Source organism: Musa acuminata, chromosome BXJ2-11 (assembly GCF_036884655.1).
Source record: "Musa acuminata AAA Group cultivar baxijiao chromosome BXJ2-11, Cavendish_Baxijiao_AAA, whole genome shotgun sequence".
In the NCBI taxonomy this organism is placed as follows: domain Eukaryota; kingdom Viridiplantae; phylum Streptophyta; class Magnoliopsida; order Zingiberales; family Musaceae; genus Musa; species Musa acuminata.
In genome coordinates, this window is record NC_088348.1 from 26372004 (window position 1) to 26394486 (window position 22483).

At 36.9% G+C, this 22483-nt stretch overlaps 2 protein-coding genes across 25 annotated transcripts; both read left to right on the top strand.

Moving 5' to 3' along the window:
* Nucleotides 1-679: 679 nt before the first annotated feature.
* LOC135626492 (uncharacterized) lies at nucleotides 680-14886 on the top strand. Of its 22 annotated transcripts, none has more exons than XM_065131832.1 (12): nucleotides 680-935; nucleotides 2911-3016; nucleotides 5722-5860; nucleotides 8565-8673; nucleotides 8776-8912; nucleotides 9414-9550; nucleotides 10478-10584; nucleotides 10733-10860; nucleotides 12883-13002; nucleotides 13710-13799; nucleotides 14382-14485; nucleotides 14586-14886. In XM_065131832.1, the coding sequence occupies exons 1-9, from the start codon at nucleotides 891-893 to the stop codon at nucleotides 12935-12937; spliced, it is 963 nt and encodes a 320-aa protein (XP_064987904.1). In that variant the 5' UTR covers nucleotides 680-890; the 3' UTR covers nucleotides 12938-13002; nucleotides 13710-13799; nucleotides 14382-14485; nucleotides 14586-14886. The 22 variants fall into 22 exon arrangements, with proteins under 22 accessions (XP_064987904.1, XP_064987905.1, XP_064987903.1 ...); XM_065131833.1 differs by having other exon boundaries at nucleotides 13715-13799; XM_065131831.1 differs by having other exon boundaries at nucleotides 13725-13799.
* A 1151-nt stretch (nucleotides 14887-16037) lies between these two features.
* Nucleotides 16038-21286, top strand: LOC135626493 (double-stranded RNA-binding protein 6-like). 3 transcript variants are annotated; one of them, XM_065131839.1, is made up of 4 exons: nucleotides 16038-16590; nucleotides 18792-19011; nucleotides 19664-19863; nucleotides 19963-21286. In XM_065131839.1, exons 1-4 carry the CDS (start codon nucleotides 16345-16347, stop codon nucleotides 20626-20628), a joined length of 1332 nt encoding a protein of 443 aa, XP_064987911.1. In that variant the 5' UTR covers nucleotides 16038-16344; the 3' UTR covers nucleotides 20629-21286. The 3 variants fall into 3 exon arrangements, with proteins under 3 accessions (XP_064987911.1, XP_064987912.1, XP_064987910.1); XM_065131840.1 differs by having other exon boundaries at nucleotides 19966-21286; XM_065131838.1 differs by having other exon boundaries at nucleotides 19664-21286.
* Nucleotides 21287-22483: the final 1197 nt, after the last annotated feature.

The window sequence follows — 22483 nt, forward strand, 5'->3', positions numbered from 1 at the left end:
CCAATCTAAACATCAACAATGAGGAGACAAAGTGGTGAGGCATCTATATCAGTGTCACATTGCTTTACCTCCTCTTCCTCTTTTGGCGATACAGTAGTCAACGAGAACGAAGAGGAGACAAAGAGGTATGGTGTCGACATAGATGTCTTATCTGCCCCCTCTTCCTCCTTTGATGTCGCACTACTTTACCTCATCTTCGTTCTTGTCGACCATCGTATCATTCGATGCAATGTCAACTCTGCACTACGTTGCCTCATCTTCTTCATCATTGTCGATGTTTGGATCAACAACAGCAAGGTCGACCATCGTATCGTTCTTGTCACCACTACCATAACCATCCACAACACTATTATCCGTCACCATTATTAAAATTATCTTTTTACTTATTATTTTTTATTATATATGTATGTGCTTTTATGTGTTGTATTTTTCATACACGATAATATTAAAATAAATAGAGTTGAATATTTTACTTTTATGATTATAAAAAAAATTAATATAATTTTTTAGATTTAGAGAAAGAGGTCTACCTATAAGAAATGGATAATATGTAATGACTTCTGATAACGTTTACTAGAAATAAAATGAGATATTTTATGATCAGCGGAAAATAACGAAAAGTTGATTTTTTCTTTTAAGAATTTGCCCATGAACGAAAAGAAAAGAAAAGAAAAGAAAAGAATAGAATCTGGGTCCCCTCTCTCGTTGGCCCTTCGCGAGCGTAGGAAGGGCGGTCGGCTACCGGCAACTGCGGAACAACGCGATACGCGTAAACCCCTCCCTTCCCCCAACACAAGCAGCGAAACACTGCCGTCTCTTTCCGCGACAGACGCAGCAAAGAGGGGAAACCCCGACGCGGAAGAAAGCGAGGCGGACGGCGGCGCCGCGCCATGGATTACCACAACAAGCTGGTTCTCGCCCCCATGGTCCGAGTGGTCCGTCTCGAATCGATCCCTTTTCTTGGTTCTTCTTGGTTTCTTGGATCCTACCGCATGCCCCGAATCTTGCCGATTGCTCCCGATTCCGTTTTTTGGGATCCAAATATGACCTCTTTGTTTATATTGCTTCGGATTTGTATGTTTCTAACGCGTAGATTAAATCTCTTCTTTGGTTGATTTGTGGTTTTCGTGGTTGTGGTAGAAATCGGAAATCCACTTAGCAAACCACAGGACATGAATAATAATTATCTGAAACTAGCATTAGGGTTTTTTTGGCGATTAGGATCTGGATGTTCTCATCATCTCCGGAATTGAGTATCCATTGTCTGTAACATCGGATTTAAGTCTCCGAGGCTGATCTTAGTTGTAGGTCGTGGATCCTTTGTTCCATCAATCAACGGTTCTTGAAGCGTTTTTTCTTGCAAACGTGCAACTCGAAATTCTGGTATATTCCTTTTGCGTCGTGACAGAACCAAAAATGAGAACTGTACTGTTGGGCGTATACCAGAAGCTTTGTTGTTTACAATTGGACTTCTGGTACATTCCTTTGTTGTTTGCCCTAAAAAAATTCCCATTTTTTTAGGGTATGAAAATGAGAATTCTTATCAGGGTTAGATTAAGCAGATAGAAGAGGAAAGAATCATGAGAAGAGAAAAGAAAATCATCCATCCCAGAGTCCTTATGATACATAAATTATTTGCTACTTATACATTGGATTTTTCTCATTAAATCAGGGAAAACACCATAAAAGTTATGATTAACCTCAGATAACAATATTTCCAAGTTAGGGTAATAAGATAAAAAAGATGGTTAAAATGATAAGGGACATTAGGAGTCTTGCATGATCATCGGATACCTTTAAGATTTAAAGAAAAAATTATAAGAAAATTATTAGATTCTAATAATTTATGGATTTTAGTGTTGGGCAGTTAAGAAACACCATATTGTTTGTGTTGCTAAGATGAGAATGTTGAGATGAATACGTAGAGTTATTAGGAAAGATAAGAAAAAAAATATTTCTACGTATAAACAACTAGGTATTATTTTGATGGAGATAAAAGTGAGGAAAATCCATTTAAGATGGTGCGAATTCAAGAGACGTATAGATGGGGTAATTAGAAGAGATGAAATGTTTGGTATGATGAGAAGCAGACGAAGACATAAAAATACTTTAATGGAAATCATGAATAAAGATTTAAATGCTCTTAACTAAATTAAATATATGACTTTTTACATACTTCAATAACGGCAAAAGATCCATTTAGTCTGTTCTAAATAGTTGGGATTTTACGGCTTTGTTATTGTGGTTGTTGAATAATTAGATAGATGAGTAAAGAATCATGATAAGAGAAAGTAAAAACAAGGTAGAGAATAAACCAGTTTCATTCACTATCCTGGTATGAGTTAATGCACCAAGTGACAAACAAATATTTTCATCCTTTATGGCATAAAAGAAGACCAGAGGAATAAAAAAATCTGGTCTACATAATCTCAATATTTGATAACTACCATGTGATGATAAATAGTGAGAGATTTGTTATTGGCTTTCCATATTCAAGTGAAATATAGTGTACTTGTTTTAACCAAATTTTGGCATGAGTAAGCTCATGTCTTACCCACTAATCCGCATGTACTGTCAAAAAAGTGAAAAGTTCACAAAATAGTCATCACAAGATTGTTTCAAGCAAACAGCAAATTAAATGCCTCTGACAGTTTAAGTTGCATGGTTCATTTCCCATGACAAAATATATTTTTTTTTCAAAAATAATCATTTTTTTAGTTAAGTGATCAGTTTGATTTGGTAAATTGAGGGAATAGCAGGTTGCTGTTATGCATGATTTGCAAAACCTTTCTTGAATTTATGTAATTTTCTGTCATTGACATTTCTAGTTTATTGCCATTTCTAGAGACAACTAGTTTGACATTTTTCATCTTTTTATCCAAATTTATGTTGTTTTTCTCCCTTTTATAGGGTACATTATCATTTAGGTTACTTGCAGCAGGATACGGTGCAGATATAACTTATGGGGAGGAAATTATAGATCACAAAATGGTTAAATGCGAACGACGCATAAATGGTACTTAGCTATTTGATATGCAGTTAGCTACTGGCAATTATGTCAAGGATTTATGGCGTGAATACTGTTCTTCTTTGCCTTTCCTACTACTTCTTTTGTGTACATAGTGTCTGGGGCTTGTTTTTGGTTGGGCTGATTGCTGACTTTTCTCATTTATGTTTTGTCTATGTGTATATTATTTCCCTGCAGAAGTTTAGTTTTTGGCATCTTTTATGCTATCAATATTAAGTATGCTTGTTGTATTTGAAAACTACTTGGTTAGGACATTAATCTGGTTATTTCCTTTTTCGGTCATTTGTATGGGGATAGGAGAGGCTTATGGTAGATTACTTTTCACCGAAGATGTGTAGAACCAGTAAAAACCAACCCAAGTACTAAGCAAGAACTCATATATTTATAGACCAAAATTACAACTAAACAGGAATCAGGAAATGCCATACGTATTTCCGTGAGCATCATAAATAAGTGAATATTGCTATTCCATTTTGGCTTCCCCAGATTTTCCCACGTTTTGTCCTCAAGTGTTCTATATTTCCCCTTGTTTTTCGTACACAACAAGGATGGTACTTGGGATGTGAATCTTTATTTAGAATATTTTTCCCTATCCATGGAATATGAATTTCTGAACCAAACAGTTCATTAGAAAATTTTGGATCTTCCATTGACTAGAGGATGGATTCATGCTTGTCCTTTTCTCCACCCAAAAAGTATGGGCTAAAGCAAGGTTTGCCGTACCACTCGGTATGGGTAGTATGTACCGGTTCGACAGTGGACTAATATGGACGGTACATACTAACATATCGGTCTGCTGCACCGTACCATGTTTTGGTTTGTTGGTACAATTCGATATATATTGTACCAATGATCGGTCAGTACATTAGTATGGACTGGTAAGACGAACCATGTGCTAAAGCAATAAGTATTTTGAGTGTGTGGACATAAAAATATTTTGATTAAAAATTCTGCCAAGTTGTTTGGCAGACTTCCTCTGGTTGGGCTACAGATTTTAATTTTTTAGAACTTTTGTTAAGGGTCCTGTTGAAGCTGTTCTATTCTAGCGTTAAGCATGAATCTGTTAATAGTAGTTACTCATTGTGAATTTGATTGTTCACTTTCCCGAATTCTTGATGATATGTCTAATACATAATGCAAACACTTTTTTGAGATACTTGTTATTACTATCCTAACTGAAAGTGGAAACATATTAATCATGTAGTTTATGCTGAATGCATTTGTCAACAATAAAGAGAACTTCTGTACAGGATAATAAGAGATAAGGACAAAATATCGAAATCATAAATGGTTAGCTTGACTTGTCTCTGCAACATTGTTTGATTTTTTATGTGTTGATGGAAATTCTTATATTGGGATTATTTGTCACAATGTTGAACACCTGGGCTAAAGAATGTTTGGCAGGACATTCCTTAAATTTTCTCAGTAGTAAGACCACTGACATGTTGTCCATGATTGGATCATTACTATTCTCCATAGATTATGTTAGGATTTGTGATTATCATGATTACATGATAATGTTATGCAGACCAGAATGTTATGTTGCCTCGGATCATTGAAGTCATGGAAACAACATAAAAACACATATTGAAGGAATGAAAGAGAAATGATTCTTTGTTGAGGATTGTGGGATTAAACAGTGAAGTGGTGATCTTTAAAGCAATAAGTTCAGGTGTATTATCATTTTCAGAACGATGCCCTGGTTCTACATACAAGCATTCAAGTTTCAGTTGCAAGAACAAGAACCGAGTGATAGACAATAAATTTTCATGCACTGATGCATTATAATCTACACTATAAAATTAAAAGGATATCTTGTCATCCAGACATGACGATGAACTCCTTGAGGTGATAAATCACATGATGACAACCTGTTTAAAAGGGGTGAAGACAATACATTCATAAATGCTTAGATATTTTGTTAGTTAAAGAAAATATTTTACTTACTATTTGAATTGAACTCGACGAGTAGGAGTCAAGTAAATAACTTTGCAGGGTTTGATTTGTATGAAATGTGGGGAGTTGACAGATGTTCAGGACTTTGGTGATTGTTTTGTCTACATGGGGTACAAGTTATATGTAGTGGATGGAAGATTGTCTGTTTATCTTTGGTGATGTTGCTTAGTTCCTTTTGCCACTCCAGCAATAGAAATTGGCTTTGTGTTGATTGTTGCCGATGTTACTTCATTTTTTGTTTGGTGATAGTATCTATGGGTGGATACATTGATTTCAAATTGATTAAGTTGGAAGATGGACCTGCTGTTCTATGGTATTTATTAGTGAAAAATTTATGTCTGTTAATAGCGTACAAAATTTTAGTGTTCTTCTGGATTTTTATGTAGTTGATCTGCATCATGCTTATTGTTTATATGTTCTTCTTTAGTCTGTAAATGCTTATGAAAGATAACTTGTATGTGGCTTGATACTAGCTAGTAGTGATTCTAGCTAGTGATGATTCGCAATTACTTTCATTCATGTATATGTGCCTTGATTCTAGCTAGTAATGATTCAAATTTACTTCCATTCATGAGGTATCATATGGTGGCAACATTTCATACTTTATCTCCGTGTTGCTAATTTATGTTAATAATGATAACATATAGGAACAACTTAATGAACTTCTTTGACATATTGTTGTCACTTTAGTAATTATCTTCTCTTTTTGCTGGAAACCTAATGTGTACTATGACCAGAATTTCTTGGCACAACTGATTTTGTGGAGAAAGGAACCAGCAATGTTGTCTTCAGAACTTGTCATGAGGAGAGGAACAGGGTTGTGTTTCAGATGGGCACGTCTGATGCTGTGAGGGCTCTCACTGCTGCTCAAATAGTGTAAGAATTTAACAAGAGTTAATCTAATCACTACACATGTTTTGTTAGAATTAGATGATATCCGTCTATAGTCTTTAGGCAACAAATAATTTCACTGTCAAGCTTTGAATATGTTCTTTGAAGTTTCTCAATTTAATACAACACTAAATTATGGATAATCATTTGTGTGGACACAGAATCGTAATTGCACTAATTTGCCTTAGAATTTAATTTGACTTGACAAATCTCTTTCCCTAATAATCAATACCATAGGGTATCACTATGACATCATTCAACTTTCAAATGGGATTTATGGCAGCTTCGGGTGTTATTTGTGGACCTGTAAAGCCATTTAGTTGACTATTGCTCGACTAGTATGGCTATTGTTTATGCAAATTTTGATAGCGAGTCTGGAGTCCTGTTTGGACATTGAGATTGAAGAGCTTCCAGTTCATAAGGTTATGGACAATGATGATCTAAGTGTCAGTTTTGGTAGATTCATAGGACTAAGAAGACTTGTGATTGCTTAACTATTAAAGTATTAAGTGAAAAAGATTTCTTATTTGTTGGGACTTTATGGCTGCTTTGTTGTTGTCGTTGTAGCCTTAAGTTCATGGCTATTAGAAACGAACCAGTCATTGGCCCGACCAAGCTTGAGTTCACAAGGTGGTCAAACCATAACTTTAAATAAAATATGTTTTTAAAAATATTATACAATATTATATTCTTATTATATTCTTTTTTCTATTATTTTGTTCCTCTCCTTTTTTGTTTCTTCTCCTTTTATCTTTTTTCTCCCCCTTCATATTCACCCTCACATTCTTCTCCTTATTCATCTGCTCCTCCCTCTTTTTTTCCTTGCTTTCTTCACCTTCTCTCCTTCCTATCTTGTTTCTCCTCGTTTCCTTTTTTTCTTGTTCTTCTACTATTCTTCTTATTATGCTCCTCCTATTCTTCCATCTCTGTCTTCTCTTGGTGGCAGTAGATGTGACTGAGACATGAAAACGACAGTGAGGTGTGGCTGCAGTGGTGAGTATGATAGATGCAAGGGGAATGATAATAGGAAATATCTGATAACTAGGTTATGATGTTGACATAACTTAGATGCCCACAATTTTTATTCAATTTGCCTTTGAAAGGAGGCATACTGATGTCTTTTGCATAGGGAAAAAGAAAAAAATCAGTCGGTTCATCTTCACCCTACTGGTTCTTGTGGTTCATTGCAAAACTACCTGGGTCATCCAGTTTGCTCCAGTATTATGGCACCATTGCTCCTTAAACAGAACAGTGTCAGACAGATATCCAATTCATGGGTTATCTGGTTGGACTGGCCAGTCCGGTATAGTTCTAATAATCATGCTTAAATAAGTGCATCTGTGTAAAAGGGAAAGTGGCTGGCTGTTTGACAAAAAAATCATACATGACCTCTGGTCACTAAGACAAGTCTGCTTTTGTCTTTTGCTATGGGTATATAAAGCAGCAGTGGAAATGCTCTATTTCGCAGAGTCAGCTTTTCTTTTATTCTTTTTCATTGTGGCCCTTGAAAATAGTGCCAATACCTTCCATTTCTTGTGCCAATTAGTTGCAAGAAGAGTAAGGACCAGTAATATTCCATTTATGGTAATAGATACCGAGACCATAAACCATGTATTACCTTGTTGGTGTGTCATTTCCCTTTGGTGTTTGTTATGTTGCCATTGTAAGTGATACTTTTTTGGCACTTGTTGATCACGTATTTTTCTAATAAGTAGTGATCTCGTATGCACACCTATTTTCTAAGGACCCTCCATCTTCTGGTATCTTTTCAGGTCTCCTGTTGTTCCACCTTGATCATTTTGAACATATTTTAGATGTTTGACCTGTTTTATATAACTGTTAAAACACTTAGGGTCAGAAATTCTTATCAGGACCCTAATTGTAATTGCTATGGTCGGCCCGACCGAAAAGATGTTTGACATGTTTTGATGAGTCAATTTCATTCTTGCTTCACATGTTACTTGCTACTTATAGAATTTTATTACCTAACAAACAAGGTCTATTGTTCAAGGAGTTTACTTCCAAACTTTTCCTTGGAAATTTCACGTGAATGAGTTAAAATATGGTATTGCTGCAATTTGAATAATTACAACTGGAGAGTTACTCATAATTGAATGCCATCTTGGATTTTTCAAATTCATCTCTTGATTCCATTCACTCTAGTGAGAAGAGACTGTAAGCAGAAAGTAAGTTTCCAAGGCTGTCATTGTGCAACCCATTCTAGTTTAATATAAAGAGAATTATGTTTTCATCATGGTAATTATCATCATGCTGACGGCTTGGTATCCACCACAGTTAGAAAATATAACTCAATCTCAGCTTATCTAGGGAAGAAGCATAGTGCTCTCCCTCAATTATCTTATACTTGAGAATTCAATTCTGCACATTTTGCCAAACTTGACCAGTGGGTACTGCAAATGACAATGTGTTCCTTATGGACAAAAGTATTTCGACATTGCTTACATTTGTTCCTTCCATAGTTTATAACTTTATTGTACAAGTTCATTGTTTCTTCTGCTACCAATTATTATGATGCTGCTAGCCTTATGTGACAGTTTCTTCTATGCTTTCCAGATAACTTATTTACTTCTATGGTATGCTACACTGTATATGACCATATGTAGCTTAGAATTGATTTTAACATTATCACCATCTATTGTCAGTTTATATGTGATTGTATATTTTTCAGGTGCAAAGATGTGGCAGCAATAGATATCAATATGGGCTGCCCCAAGTCTTTCTCCATTAGCGGAGGAATGGGTGCTGCACTACTCTCTAAACCAGAGCTTATTCATGATGTACTGCAAGTGTTTAATTTTTATGCTATTGTAGTTTATATATCTTATTATCATCATGAGGTTCTTAATTCTATTAGATGACTGTATTTCTTCGTCATTTAGATATTGACAACCTTAAGAAGGAACTTGGATACAACAGTAACATGTAAGGTTCGCCTTCTTACTTCATCTCAAGCAACTGTGGAACTAGCACGCCGAATCGAAAAGACTGGTGTTTCGGCTGTGGCTGTTCATGGAAGGTATTGAAACTCTCTTTCATCCATCATCTGAAGTGGGATATTTTATTAGTCAGACATAGGGCTTGATATGGGCTGCTCTAGTTTCCCAGATAAAAGATTATTCAAGTCTAGAGTCATATTTACAGTGACCAATTAGTTTTAGTATCAGTTGGCTCTAGCCACTTTTACCATGATGATGTTATAATTTGTTAATTCAGGTTGATATCACAGTGGTGTTGTTAACTTGTTTTATGTGGCATATATTGAGGGTGCAGTATGAATGTTTCATATCCGAGACATTTACTTTGGATGATTTATTACTGTCATATATGGAGATATAGAAATTAATGAATTGTCAGGACACAAAAATGTTTAAATTGAAAAGAAAAATGAACAATAGGTTGTCTTGCAACAGTATGGGTTAGATGAAGTAGGTTCAAGGACATTAATGTGTATGTTCTCAAATATATTTCTTATGTCCTGTTGGCCTTTATATAACATTTAATTTTTGTTCTATTGCAGAAGAGTGAAAGATAGACCAAGGGATCCTGCAAAGTGGAATGAGATTGCAGATGTTGTAGCATCGTTATCTATACCTGTTATAGCAAATGGTGATGTCTTTGAGTATGAAGATTTTGATAGAATGAAAAATGCTACAGGTAAGGATAGCAATTACCATATGGCAAGCTTTTGCATATTTAGGACAAGGCCTAAAAAAGGTCAACGTTTATAATCTAGGCACTCTGGTATAAGTTAATCTGAATACTTAATTTTTCTAAAAAAATCTACTATCCTAGATTGGCAAATTTTGCTTATATAATCTTGATATGTTCTTAGGCTTTCTATATATAACTATATAGGCCTCCGGAGAATCACATTTCTACTAAGTTTGACATTTTTATACTTGAGTGTTGTCTCCGCTTGAAAATTTTCTCATAATGGCTGCCTCGTGTCATCTGAGGTAGCTATAGAAAATGTCATTCTTGACATATGTCAGTGCTTCACAAGTGGCATGCTATCTGAATATTCCAAGGATGAGTAATACTATGATGTATTTCTCTGAATTGAATAACAGTTATTTTCACTATAAATGGAAAAAATTAGAACCTCTCCTAATAGTATCATTATTTCTATGCTAAGAATGGGAGTTTCAGTTACCAAACTCTTATTTTGTTCAACCTCTGACATTAGATCAACACTTTACAATCATCTGGTCATGAAGCTGGCAAGTGGGCATTAGATTTGGAATAGCTTTTAATTTTTACATGTCTGGAACACTTGAGGTCACTTGCATACTCTTACGTATGCAATATTCAGATATGGGATGAGAGAAAAAGAAACTTCTTTAGCACGGATGGATCATTCCTATGATTTTCTTCTCCAATTTTGTGTTTGTACACTTTGGTAGACAATGCTTGATGTTGTTTGTTTACTCATGTAAGCTAAACAATAAATATTAATTACATAGACTTGCAATAATGCATTTGTTTGATGATAAACTACGCCACATGTTAATCCATCTAAAGTGCTTTATATTATGCAAAAAAATGCAGAATTTTTCTTAGTGCACCTTGTGTACATTTCAGGGGCCTCATCAATTATGGTAGCTAGAGGTGCACTTTGGAATGCTTCAATCTTCTCTGCTAAGGGCAAATTGCCTTGGGATGATATAAAGAGAGAGTATGTCAGAAAGGTGTGCATCTTGAATGCTTCAAATTTCATGTTTCTTTTCTGATAATGGATATTGTATTTGCAAATTTTTTTGCTTCTTTTAAAGGAAGCTATTTGGCCAAAGTTATGCACTTCTCCAATTGAGTTGTGTGAATTATACTGAATTGCAGAGCATTTTGTGGGACAATGACATCAAAAGTACAAAGCAAACTCTGAAGGAAATGATAATGCATCATTCTTGCCTAGAACTTGCTGAAGGGAAAGCTGTGATAAAATCTGAGACTATTGAGGATTTGGCGTAAGTTCTAGTCCAACTTATCTTTGTCACAAAAAAAATATTTGCCCCTGTTAATTCCAGCAGATGCTCTTTTTCTAAATGAATCATTTAAAGTTAGTTGTGGTGGTTGCACTCCTTTGCATGAAGCTGAAACACTAATATCCTGATTTAGCATAGAGGTAACTTCATACCATCCTTTTACTGGTTGCTTATGCAGCTCATTTCTTTGCTGCAAAAAAAAACTGTAAAATGGATTCTTGAATGCGATCTGTTAGTAGGTTGCTGATGATTTTAACTAGAATGGAGTATCGTAACAAGATCTAATTAAAAATTGTTCCTGCCTTATTGTTATCCTGATTTAGCATAGAGGTAACTTCATACCATCCTTTTACTGGTTGCTTATGCAGCTCATTTCTTTGCTGCAAAAAAAAACTGTAAAATGGATTCTTGAATACGATCTGTTAGTAGGTTGCTGATGATTTTAACTAGAATGGAGTATCGTAACAAAATCTAATTAAAAATTGTTCCTGCCATATTGTTATAGTTCTGCTGTGGATAGTAGAATAGATTCTACATAACTCCATTTAACTTCATCAAACATTGACTAGAATGAAATATAATCCACATTATTGTATTGCTAATTCATGACAACCATGCTACATATCTATTAGTCAACATGTTTTTATACTGATGTCAGAAAAGCAGGTACTTTACTGATTATTTGTTCTTGCATTAGGCAAAATTAATCTAAATTGTTTGAGATTATTTCTATAATAAAGAAATGTAGATTGTACATCTTCCCAATTGTATGCAATTGCAAGTTTCCTGGGAATATTTAAGCCAAGACATACAATGGAATGATCCCATTCATTGAAAGTTGGATACATAATTAGGTTACCCAAGGTTTAGCATGCTGCTAGAATCCCTGCCCAAAATTTTAACTGGTGACTGGTGCAGTATGTGCTGCCAGTTTGGCACCGCAAATCACCAGGATGAAATAGGGGTGCCAGCAGAAGTAAAAACACAAAAAGGAAAGCAAGGAAAAAAGAAAAACAAGAGGGAAAACAAAGATAAATAAAGGAAAAGGTTGAAAACTGCCTTATTTTGACTTTGTCCTGGTATCAACCTCTCTCTTGGTGACCTCTCCATTAAAGGAGAACCATCATCCTTGCTTTCTCTTCCATGTTTTTTTATTTACGTTGTCTCCATTGTTCAACTGCACTATAGGATCAAGGGATGAGTCATGAGTGTGGTCAGATTTATTTTTATGAATCAACTCTATAAAATAGCTAAGTTAATGACTTAAACATGTAAACATAAAACAAAAAAATAGGCTGTGGCTGCATTTTAAGTGTGGCAATTTGAGTCTCTGAGATTCCCTGGTTTCAGGTTATGGAACTGTGTGGATTTTGTTGTTTCAGATGATACCCTGGAATTGTGGCAGTTCAAACATTAATACCAACAGACTCTTTAAAATCATTATTTTTTTACTTGTCCTGTATTCATAAGTTGTCAGATTGTTATATTTGCTTTAGTACATGCAAATTATTAGGTTTTTTGGTCCTAACTATCAAAAGAATGAATAAGAGATGCAATTTTAAATGAAAATAATTCTCCTATTAAAGAGTACATAGTGGATATACTATAGGATGATTCCTAACTGAAAAATATAACCTCTGAAGGGAAAGGGAAAAAAATGGAAACCCAGTTATTGTAACTGATGTGGGATACATGTCTTATCGGTGTTCCAATTAAGTGAACACACTTAATTTTCCTTCATCTGTATTGAACTGGGGTATAAATTGAATGTCTGTACCCATGTTGATCTTGTCATCTTGTAACAGGAGGTATTAACTAGAAACATTGCACCTAAATGTATTTTGGATTTTCTTTGTGTTTGCATGTTGTCAATTTTATTGATCAACCTTCACTTCCAAATTCTCTATCACCATGTTCCAGCAGCGTGATAGCAAGTTAAGTTATTCACAAAATTTTGGGATTTGTGATTAGTTTTTCAAGTAAAAATCTCTTCTGATGTTTCAGGAAACTCTATGATGAAGAGGACTATTATCATTTTGTTACCTCGAGTAGGCCATGAGTGGATCGAAGATTATCATTTGCAACACTTTGTGATGACATCACCTTGCCATAATTACATTTCAGGTAAAAATTTTGTCATCGAGACCACTGACTAATGACCATTTTTTCCACAGATGTTCTAATGAGCTAAGATTTGATGTAATACTGTTAAGAAATTTAACAAGATTTAGATATTATATATTTTTTTTGTTTTCCGTATAGTTTTAGTTTTCATTATGATTTAATTCATGCCTATGAAGGCAATTTTGTTATCAGTAGATTAAATTCTCTATCAGTAGATGGTGTTTATCCTATGACAAAGAGATTTGATATTGGTCTCGTTGTACTCATTCTAGACCAGATTATTTGGAAACTTATTCATGTAGTAAGCATCTGTCTAGTGTGACTGGACATGCTAGGGACCAATCTGTGTAAATTCCTTGGCTTCTGCCTATTGTGTCTGGACATGTGATAGGCAATTTATCACGAGCTACCACATTGGTTAGATGATGTTTGGCTTTTCTGTTTTCAAGTGGATGATGGAAGTAATTGTGGTTGCACATGTAATTCTATAGATGATGGCCTCTTTAGAGTACCACATGAATTACACGAGTGTCAGTTTTTCTATTTTCAATGGAGAATGAAAGTTGTCCTGTGTAATAAGGTGTCAAGCCCCAGTTATCAACTTTTACCAGTTATTTTGGCCTTTTATTTTGAGCCATATCTATTGTCAAATTGATTTCTATGGTGTTTTGCGGAGATAAAATGTTAATTTGAAACTGATGAATAAGAGAAGGAACCTCCAGATGGGCTAGAGAGGATGTGCTGTCTATGCTGATCCATGCTGGTGGGCACGACATCGACATTTGTATTCACACAGGGTATGACAAATATCATTGGGTCATCACAATACTCTTGCTAAATCACCTGTGCGGACATTACAAGGACATGCTATAAAGCTGAAATCTGACTTGAAAATATGATATTACGCAACATCCTAGTTTGTTTTCCTTGTCTTTCACTATTGGCCAAGATTTGCACTTAGTATATTCAATTAGTCTATGAAACTGAATCGTTTGTGTTGATCTCAAAGAAGCTACTGTTTTACTTATCACACTATATTAAACAGTAATATTCAGCTGACACGCTTGTAAAAGAAATTGATATTCAGCATGTGTTGAGATTGATTTTCGATTAGAAAAAAACTTGTGGGAACTAAGAATCCTTGGCTTTACATTGGAGTGTGATCAGCAGAGCTCTATGTTAAATATCTGGAACCACACTACTGAAAGGGGTACCGTTGCTTGACATGGTCTGTTGGATCCATTGTTTGAGAAATAAAAAGAAATGTGTCACTAGAATTTATTAGGTACTGTGGCTTGACGCCATCAAAACTGTCTGCTCATTTGAATACTATTTCTGAAAGCATAAACTAGGTTAACATGCTTATTGTTTCTTTTCAGTTGTAACTTGATTGTGCACTGGATTTGTTTCAAGAACATGCTGTATCCATTACAGGATTTTGAGGAAACATTCAGCCTCATGGAATTAGCAACTTTATATCTTGGTACAAGTTGGTAAAATATAGTTGTTTCTTCAAGTTTCAAGTACTTAAGACATTTTAATGATCCTTCACTAATGGTCTAGTTTCTTGGCAATTCTTACAGTTTACAAGTTAAAATGGGGGAGGGGGTGGGGTGGGATTTCTGATACATCTCAGAAATGAGGACTACTACAAAGGTCAGTTTCTGTTTGTTAAATCATGGTTGAGATCACTGGAAAAGAACAATGATGAGGACCTGATATCAATTTAAAATACTATTAATTGGCTTGTACTACGTACTGTTCTATTGTTTCATGAAGGCTGGTTTCCAGTGCCTCACCTCATGCATGTATTATGTTTACAATGCTGAAATTATCAGTGTAAAATACATAAAAGAATGGAAACATTTTTGAGGTACTTGAACATATGAATTAATATATGGGATACTGTGTGTTATGTACATATTATGTGCGTGAATCATTTTCTCTAAGCGCGCCATTTAGGATTATTTGGGGCGTGATGGTGGTGAATCGAGAGGCCGGTGAAAGGTTGCTTTAGTTCTCTAGGAGTTACTGCATGCCGGTTATGTACGCACGCTGGGATCGGCTGGCAGCCACTTCCAACAACGTGCGCTCTCTCCGCGGTGAGAAACCCAAGTCTTACCTCCCTTAATTTGATAATTACCTTTCGAAACCCTCGTACTTACCACCTTGTCAACCTCTAATGACAAAGATACAGTGGTCTTCAGCCTTTCTCCCTCTTACGAGGATTCCTCCGTGTCCACTCCAATGGAGGGCTCGGATCGCTTCCCGATTGATCCATCCTATGATTTGAGCCCTCAGATTAGTTGATCCAAAATATAAGGTAAAGACGTTTTTGCTAAGCGTTAGAAATTAAAATTTTAGCGTAATGTATAATTATATATTTGGAAATAAATATTAAATATGTAGATGGATCAATTGGACTCACCGATCCAATCAATGACTATGCCTCTGATCACATTTCCCTTTTCCTTTGGCTACATCATCTCAGGAGAAGTAAAGTGTGAAATCATTAAAAGTAAATTAGTAGGTCAAAATAAATTGAGTTGAAAACCTGATGCTCGGACTAATTTAATGAGATAGGTGAGGAGGTCCCCCACCAACATCATATCGCTCATTTTAATGCAGCATGCAGGTGGATGGATTTAGTCGGCATGACTTTGTAGAGGAGTGCGATAGAAAAAGGGTGGTGTGTTAGTATCACCCATCGACCACAGCTAATTAGACCAATTTTGTATTAATGCAATGTCAGAAACAATGACAATTAACATAATTATTATTTTTTTATCCACTTCATCTGGTCAAAGCAACAGGTACAAGTCATTCACAGAAGATGGGAAAAAAGAGAGTGACAATAACAGCCCTCCCCCGTTTAGAAAACTATCGACAGACGAGTCAAAGACCAACGTAGTCATTAGCCTCTTAATCTGGTCATTAAATAACCCAATTAAGAAGATTATATATATATATATATATATATATATATATATATATATATATATATATATATATATATATAATATGGGTGCCAATGGAAGCTTATTTTGGAGGCGGAGTCTTCTCCCTCTTCTCTCCCTTCTCCGCTTCGAAGCCGAGTAGATCTTCCTCTTCTTGCTGCCGAGAGAGGAGGATGGTGAAGGAGGGCGAAACCCTGGCCGAAGGCGTCGTGCCGTAGGGGTAGATTCCGGCAGGAGGAGCTGCCATTCTTCGGATCTGGACCTCGCGAGGGTCCGAGACGCCGGAGACGGCTCGGGAGGACGGATCCCGCCGCCCGACGACCATCGGACGGTGATCTCTGCTGGGATTTGTTGGGGGTTGGGGGTTGGACGAGGAAGGGCGAGGATGTACAAGAACCAGCTGCAGGAGTTGGCGCAGCGGAGCTGCTTCAACCTGCCGTCGTACACGTGCGTACGGGAGGGGCCGGATCACGCGCCGAGGTTCAAGGCAGCGGTGAACTTCAACGGCGAGGTGTTCGAGAGCCCGAGCTTCTGCACCACGCTGCGGCAGGCGGAGCATTCGGCGGCCGAGGTGGCTCTCGGCGCCCTCTCGCAGCGCGGGCCCTCTCACTCCCTCGCCGCCCGCATCCTGGTCAGTAGCCAGTCGCCGCCCCCGCCCCTATCTTCCTCTCTCCTTAATCCATAACCCAACGAATCCTTCCTAAGCTCTTCTGTTGCTCTCTAATCTGACCAACACAACACAAAATTCTGCGAAAAGTTATCTTTGTTTCCATGTCTTGTAAGCTTTAAGAAAGCTATTTTTACCACTCATCTCAACGTCGCTTTGAGAAGGGATTTCGATTAGGTTAATGAGGTAACTTTTGGGGCGAAAGAGTGGAATCAAAATGGTGAACCAAAAGGAGATTCTTTCTTCTTGAATTCCTTTCGTTGGACTGGAAATAATGTTCTTTGAACGAATGAAGGGTGGGAAAGGAGGAGACTTTCTGAGTCACGGTTGACTAGCTTTCCTCTTGTACAAAAGAAAATGTGTTTTGGTCCCCCATCTTCGCTCACGAAGCTTCGCCGGAACGGCGACGGAGTCGTCTAAAATTTGACCCTTGTTCCCGTTTACCGATAACAATAACTGCTTGGTTTTCCATTAGGGCTTCGGCCGAGCTCATCGATCTCGGTTAACATTGTTAGTCCGTATAAAAGGGGGCATTTTCGTCCACACAATGACCACTGTTCTTACCAAGTGTTTTGGAATCTGTGCCGAGCTGTTATAATATTAGTCTCTTAAACTTTTGTCTTACGTAGTTAACAACTTATATAGTGCATAACATAATAAACTATGGTTGCTTGCGTTTAACATTTTGATCATCGATGGTGGATGCCTTTCCAGCCAAGGTTTAACCTTGTTGTACTAGCAGCTTACCTTGTTATTTAGACACCATACAGCATGTACAAGTTTAAATCCAATGTGTTTAATAATAAGTGGTGACTCCAGGAGCGTTACTCTTGAGGCAATGATGAGGACATGACACAGGTTGTCTTTGAATTTTGGTAGCCACACCTAACGGCACCCATGAATACATTGCAAGTGGATTGAAGCTACTCAGTTGGAAGGCTACAAGAAATTGAATTATGGTCAAATGATACTTCTACTTTCGAGCGTTGTTGGTGGAATTATATATGGATCCATTGATTATTTCTGTGATTGTCCTGTAGCAGCTTTGAATCCATCATTAAATTAGAAGTTCTTGACCTCTTCTGAAATTTGTCTAGTGAACACTGATGATTACATAATATTTGTTTTATGCTTAGAGAAATTTCTATTGTAGTCATATTCTTTTCTGGCACAAGTTGGTCATGTAAATTATAGAATGTCCTTGTCTTCTCGTTGAGTCCATTAATATTTTGAGTTCAGGCTGTTCCGTGGATGGATAAAGTTCATAGTTAACCTATAATATTTTATGTCATAGCTATTATTGTACCTTAGGTTTGGGAATCACATTTCAACTACCTATCCTTTTCTTTCTTTCACTAGGTTTCTGAGTTCAGAATGTTCCATCAATGGATAAAATTCATTGTTAGCTTATGTTGTACCTTAGGTTTATGAATCACATTTCAATTCCCTCTCCTTCTTTTCTTCTCTTTCTGATGCTCTTTATGGACACTAAGAAATGGATGTTTTGTATTGGCACATTTGTCTAATTGCATAACTTGTTTGTCGGAAATGCAGCCATAACATACAGCTTAAGCTTCACAATATAGACTGTGGGTTCATGTCTTTGTTATGCATGTTAAGATAGCTTTCTTTTAACAGTTTATGTTGATGGATTTTCTGCTGATTCCATTTGTTGCAAGTTAACATAATCAAGATGAATGATACCTAAACAGGCAGCACAAGAGCCTGATACTGTTATTTTGCCAATGTTAGACCTTCTAGTCTTGTGTTCCATTGTTATGAAAGATAGATGAAGAACAAGCCTGAAGTAGCAGGTTCTCTGCTGTCTTTCTAACATCATTAACTTCTTAAAGTCTGCTCTAGGCAACTGTGTGCTTGAGTTTTTGGTCTTTGCCCCGATTTGGTTGAGTACCTTTTAACATAATTTAGAAAATTGCACATAACCTGTAACTGCACAAGAATTTGTTTTTTTACTCCAGTAGCTTTTATGTATAAAAGATTTTCAGTAAAACCAGGAAATATGATTAATATGTAGCCTTCCAACTGGGTTCCTAGTGCCAAAAATATTTCAAACACAAAGCCTTTTATGCAGATGAGCCTATCCCTTATGAGTTATAATTTTATTACTCCGTGATATCCTGAGACTGATTATGATCTTTTAACAGGATGAGACAGGGGTTTATAAGAATCTCCTGCAGGAAATTGCCCAGAGAGTTGGGGCACCATTGCCATCATATACAACAATCCGTTCGGGACTTGGACACCTACCTGTCTTCACATGCACGGTGGAACTTGCTGGAATCACATTTACAGGCGAACCAGCTAAGAACAAGAAGCAGGCAGAAAAAAATGCTGCTTTGGCAGCATGGTCATCATTGAAAATATGTGAGTCCTATCTTTGATTATTATGTCATTGCTGGCATTCTTGCAATGATGTGGATTCGTTTGTTATTTGAGTCCTCAATTCAATTACTTACTGGTAGAGAAAATATTTGCACCTTTAGGGAAGTGAAACTGTTGAAACCCAACAACACTCTGGAAAACATCAATAGCATAACTCAGAACCACAAAGCGACTTTCTAACTAGTAGGTCTGTGATAATTCATAAATCACAAATCTATCTAATGAGATTTTGATTAGGATTCCACAGAAGTTAAATTGTTAGACAGTGAAAGTGTCTAGACTCTAGTACATGTCATAAAACTATCAACGGACTTTTCGATGCTCTTACTAGTGCCTTCCTGTATCTTTTCCTAGCAGTGTCCAAGTTTGCTCCTGCTTTGGCTTACCAAGGAAAGTAATTTCTTTTCCAATAAATTCTATTCTGATCTTTGTTCGTTAGATAATTACCTTAGCTCTTAATAGGAGTACATTCTAGTTTGAGAACCTTTGGAACTGTTTGCCACTAATCCAGTTGGATTTCAGTAGCACGCCTAGAGTTGATTCCCTGTCAAATTTGTCGATGTTGCTGAGCTTCTGCATTAATTCTTTGTTACCACTGGTAAATGTTTCTAATACTATTTTCATGTCAACATAGTGGCAAAGGAAGCAGCAAACCTGTCGACCGAACAAGAGAACAATGACGAGCAGGAGCAGATCACCATTGCTCGAGCCCTCCTCAACTACTGCCTGAAGGAAAAGATGGCTATGGCAAACAACCCCCATGCAACTCATTTCCCCAGGAGGTTCCCGATTCAGCTGGATAAAAGACCAGCTTCGGTGCAACCTCCTCCATCGGTATCAAAGATCCTACCTCTTATCCAACAAAAGTCTTCTCCAAGAGTTTGTGCAACCTCCCCCAGAATAAACAATTCAACTCATGTGTCATCCTATCAGCAGGCAGAGAACCAGACTGTTCGGCCCCAGAAGTTCCCTGCTGCCGGAGCAGCACCATATTTTCCAGTTAGACACTTCAATGGGCCTTGCCATGGCATGGCACCCCCTGTGACAGTAAGGACAGCAGTTCCAGTCTTTTCTGTTCCACCACTGCCACCACCAGCAGCTCAGTTACGGCAGCTGTCTTCCGCTATTGGTCATACACCAATCCGCATGGCATCTCCAGTCCGCATCAGACAATCTGTGCCAGTTTTTGCTGCTCCACCATCAGTTCCAAGACAGATGACTCCGGTGATCCCAGCTCAAGTGAAGGAACCATTATTAGTTGTGTCATCCTCTCCGTCAGTGTTTTCCTCTGCATCCATCAAGGAATCTGCTCCAGTTACTGCACCAGCTGTTCCTGTGCAAATAAAGGAACCAGTACCAGTTGCCACAACATCCCCATCAGTAAAGGAAATGTCACCAGTCATTGCGCCTGCTATTCAAGTTCAGGTAAAAGAAACATTGCCCTCGGTTGATGTCCAGGAATCTTCAGTCGTGCCTACGGCCTGCGCTCCACCAAAGCCTTCAATTCAGATAGAGGAAACTGTGGCTGGTGATGTCACAAAGGATCTGGAAGAGTCTGAATGTACAGTGACGGATAGCTTGAAACGACTAGAAATCTGATGATGCAAGAGCTCCGAGGATCCTTCAAGACCTTTCATCCTTTTCATCCGCATTTTCCTCATCTTGCTTTCCTATATCAACCTTAGGATTTCGGAAAGACTACACTCTACTAGATCTTAGCTTTGTAGATGCCAGTCTCAATCTTTAGGCCAGCTCACACAATGTGGAGGTGTGTATAATGCATGCATCTTGCTTTTGAAGCCTTGACACCTTCATTTGTAGGAAATGAAGTATGTTCTGCTACCATGAGGACTCCTTTTAAAGTCTGCCTGGATGTTCATAATAGTCCTTCAGCATCTGGAGTTCATGATTTTTTAGCTTAGCTTGCCCTTTACCCAGTATCCTATCTGTAAGAAGTTACTCTTCTATTCTTCAGTTCTTCGAAAAAGCCAAAAATTCATCCGAGGACTTGGAATGAAATGAGAATTCATCCGAAACCTGCTGAAGAGATCTCTGAGGGGGCATTTCTTTGTCAAATTTCTACTTGTTTCTTGCTTGTGTAGATGATGTAACATACTGTGAGTTGAAAGCAGTTTAGTAGGAACACTGTCACTTCAAATGTTGAAGACAATTAATGGTTGTGTGGTCTCATACCAGTCCTAATATGTTAGCCATCTCTATGTTTCTCATATCATAATGGCTTATAATTTTTGGGAGACATGGATGCCTTACATTGTGCTGTAGTGTCCACAAGAGGTAAGACAAGGCAGGACACAACTAATTGTTTACACATGATGCAGAATTGTTAGGATCTGTGTGTCATGCAACCGTTAGACCTGCTCTACTGTCAAAACTCATCTCTTTATGGGATTGTCTGGTCTGTTTTCTCCTTCTCTTACCTTCCTTGCTTTTTATTGATCCCATTGATCCCATTCTTAGAATATTAAATATTAATTGGTGTTTTCTTTAAGTTTTTATGATTAGAAGTGATCATAAAATTTTAAGCTAATTATATATTACCTTCTATTATTAATTATCTTTAGCATTATTCTTGACATTTTAAAAAGTTACATCGACATTCCTATAGTTATTAAAATGAAATATTTAGATTTATTTATCTTAATATTATCGATTTTATTAACAAAAATACGAAAGTAAAAAGTAAAAATATAATTTTAATGTTCCATTTAATGGTGACAGATGGTAGTGTTGCGAGGGGAGAGGTGAGGGTTACTCTACACTTGCATCGTTGCCGACGCAATTGCTGAACGACAAAAGGGCTACTCGACATCTATATCGACATTGATATAGATTGACAATTGCATTGGCATCGACACAAATATAGAGTGACATCGCCGATAATTGCATTAATGTCGATGAAGTTGTCGAGTGACAAAAGGGTCGCTTGGTATCTGTATCAGTGCCGACACAGATGTAGAGCGGTCATCACTTCTCATCATCACTTTCCTCATCCACAATAGTCACCTGTGGCCCATAGCGGTGGCGTCATTGTTTGTCATCATCGACATCGTCTGCGATCACCAATTGGAATGTTAAAATTATCTTTTTGTTCTTTGTTTTTATATTTTCGTTTATAAAACCGATAACATTAGAGTAAATAGATCTAAATATTTTATTTTTATAATTATAAAGATACTAATATAACTTTTTAAAATATAGAGATTGAGATATTAAACATAGTTAACTAAGTGGGTATGTAATTAGCAATTATTCTCTCTATGGTTTGCTTTGATAACAAAATCCTAACAGCACACATTAAATTAAGTGAGCACGAAAAGATAAATTTGATAACAAATCTAGCAATTTATATATTCTTTCAAACATGATAACAAGCAAGCAGATGCAGAAGGATCAGCCAGTCCTCTCATCATAATAACCAACAGAGTCATACATC

Coding starts and splice junctions, on each gene's coding strand:
- LOC135626492 (XM_065131817.1), top strand. CDS start 891: ATGGATTACCACAACAAGCTGGTTCTCGCCCCCATGGTCCGAGTG. Junction 936..2,910: donor TCGCCCCCATGGTCCGAGTG/GTCCGTCTCGAA, acceptor TCCCTTTTATAG/GGTACATTATCATTTAGGTT. Junction 8,674..8,775: donor AACCAGAGCTTATTCATGAT/GTACTGCAAGTG, acceptor TTCGTCATTTAG/ATATTGACAACCTTAAGAAG.
- LOC135626493 (XM_065131838.1), top strand. CDS start 16,345: ATGTACAAGAACCAGCTGCAGGAGTTGGCGCAGCGGAGCTGCTTCAAC. Junction 16,591..18,791: donor CCCTCGCCGCCCGCATCCTG/GTCAGTAGCCAG, acceptor ATCTTTTAACAG/GATGAGACAGGGGTTTATAA. Junction 19,012..19,663: donor ATGGTCATCATTGAAAATAT/GTGAGTCCTATC, acceptor ATGTCAACATAG/TGGCAAAGGAAGCAGCAAAC.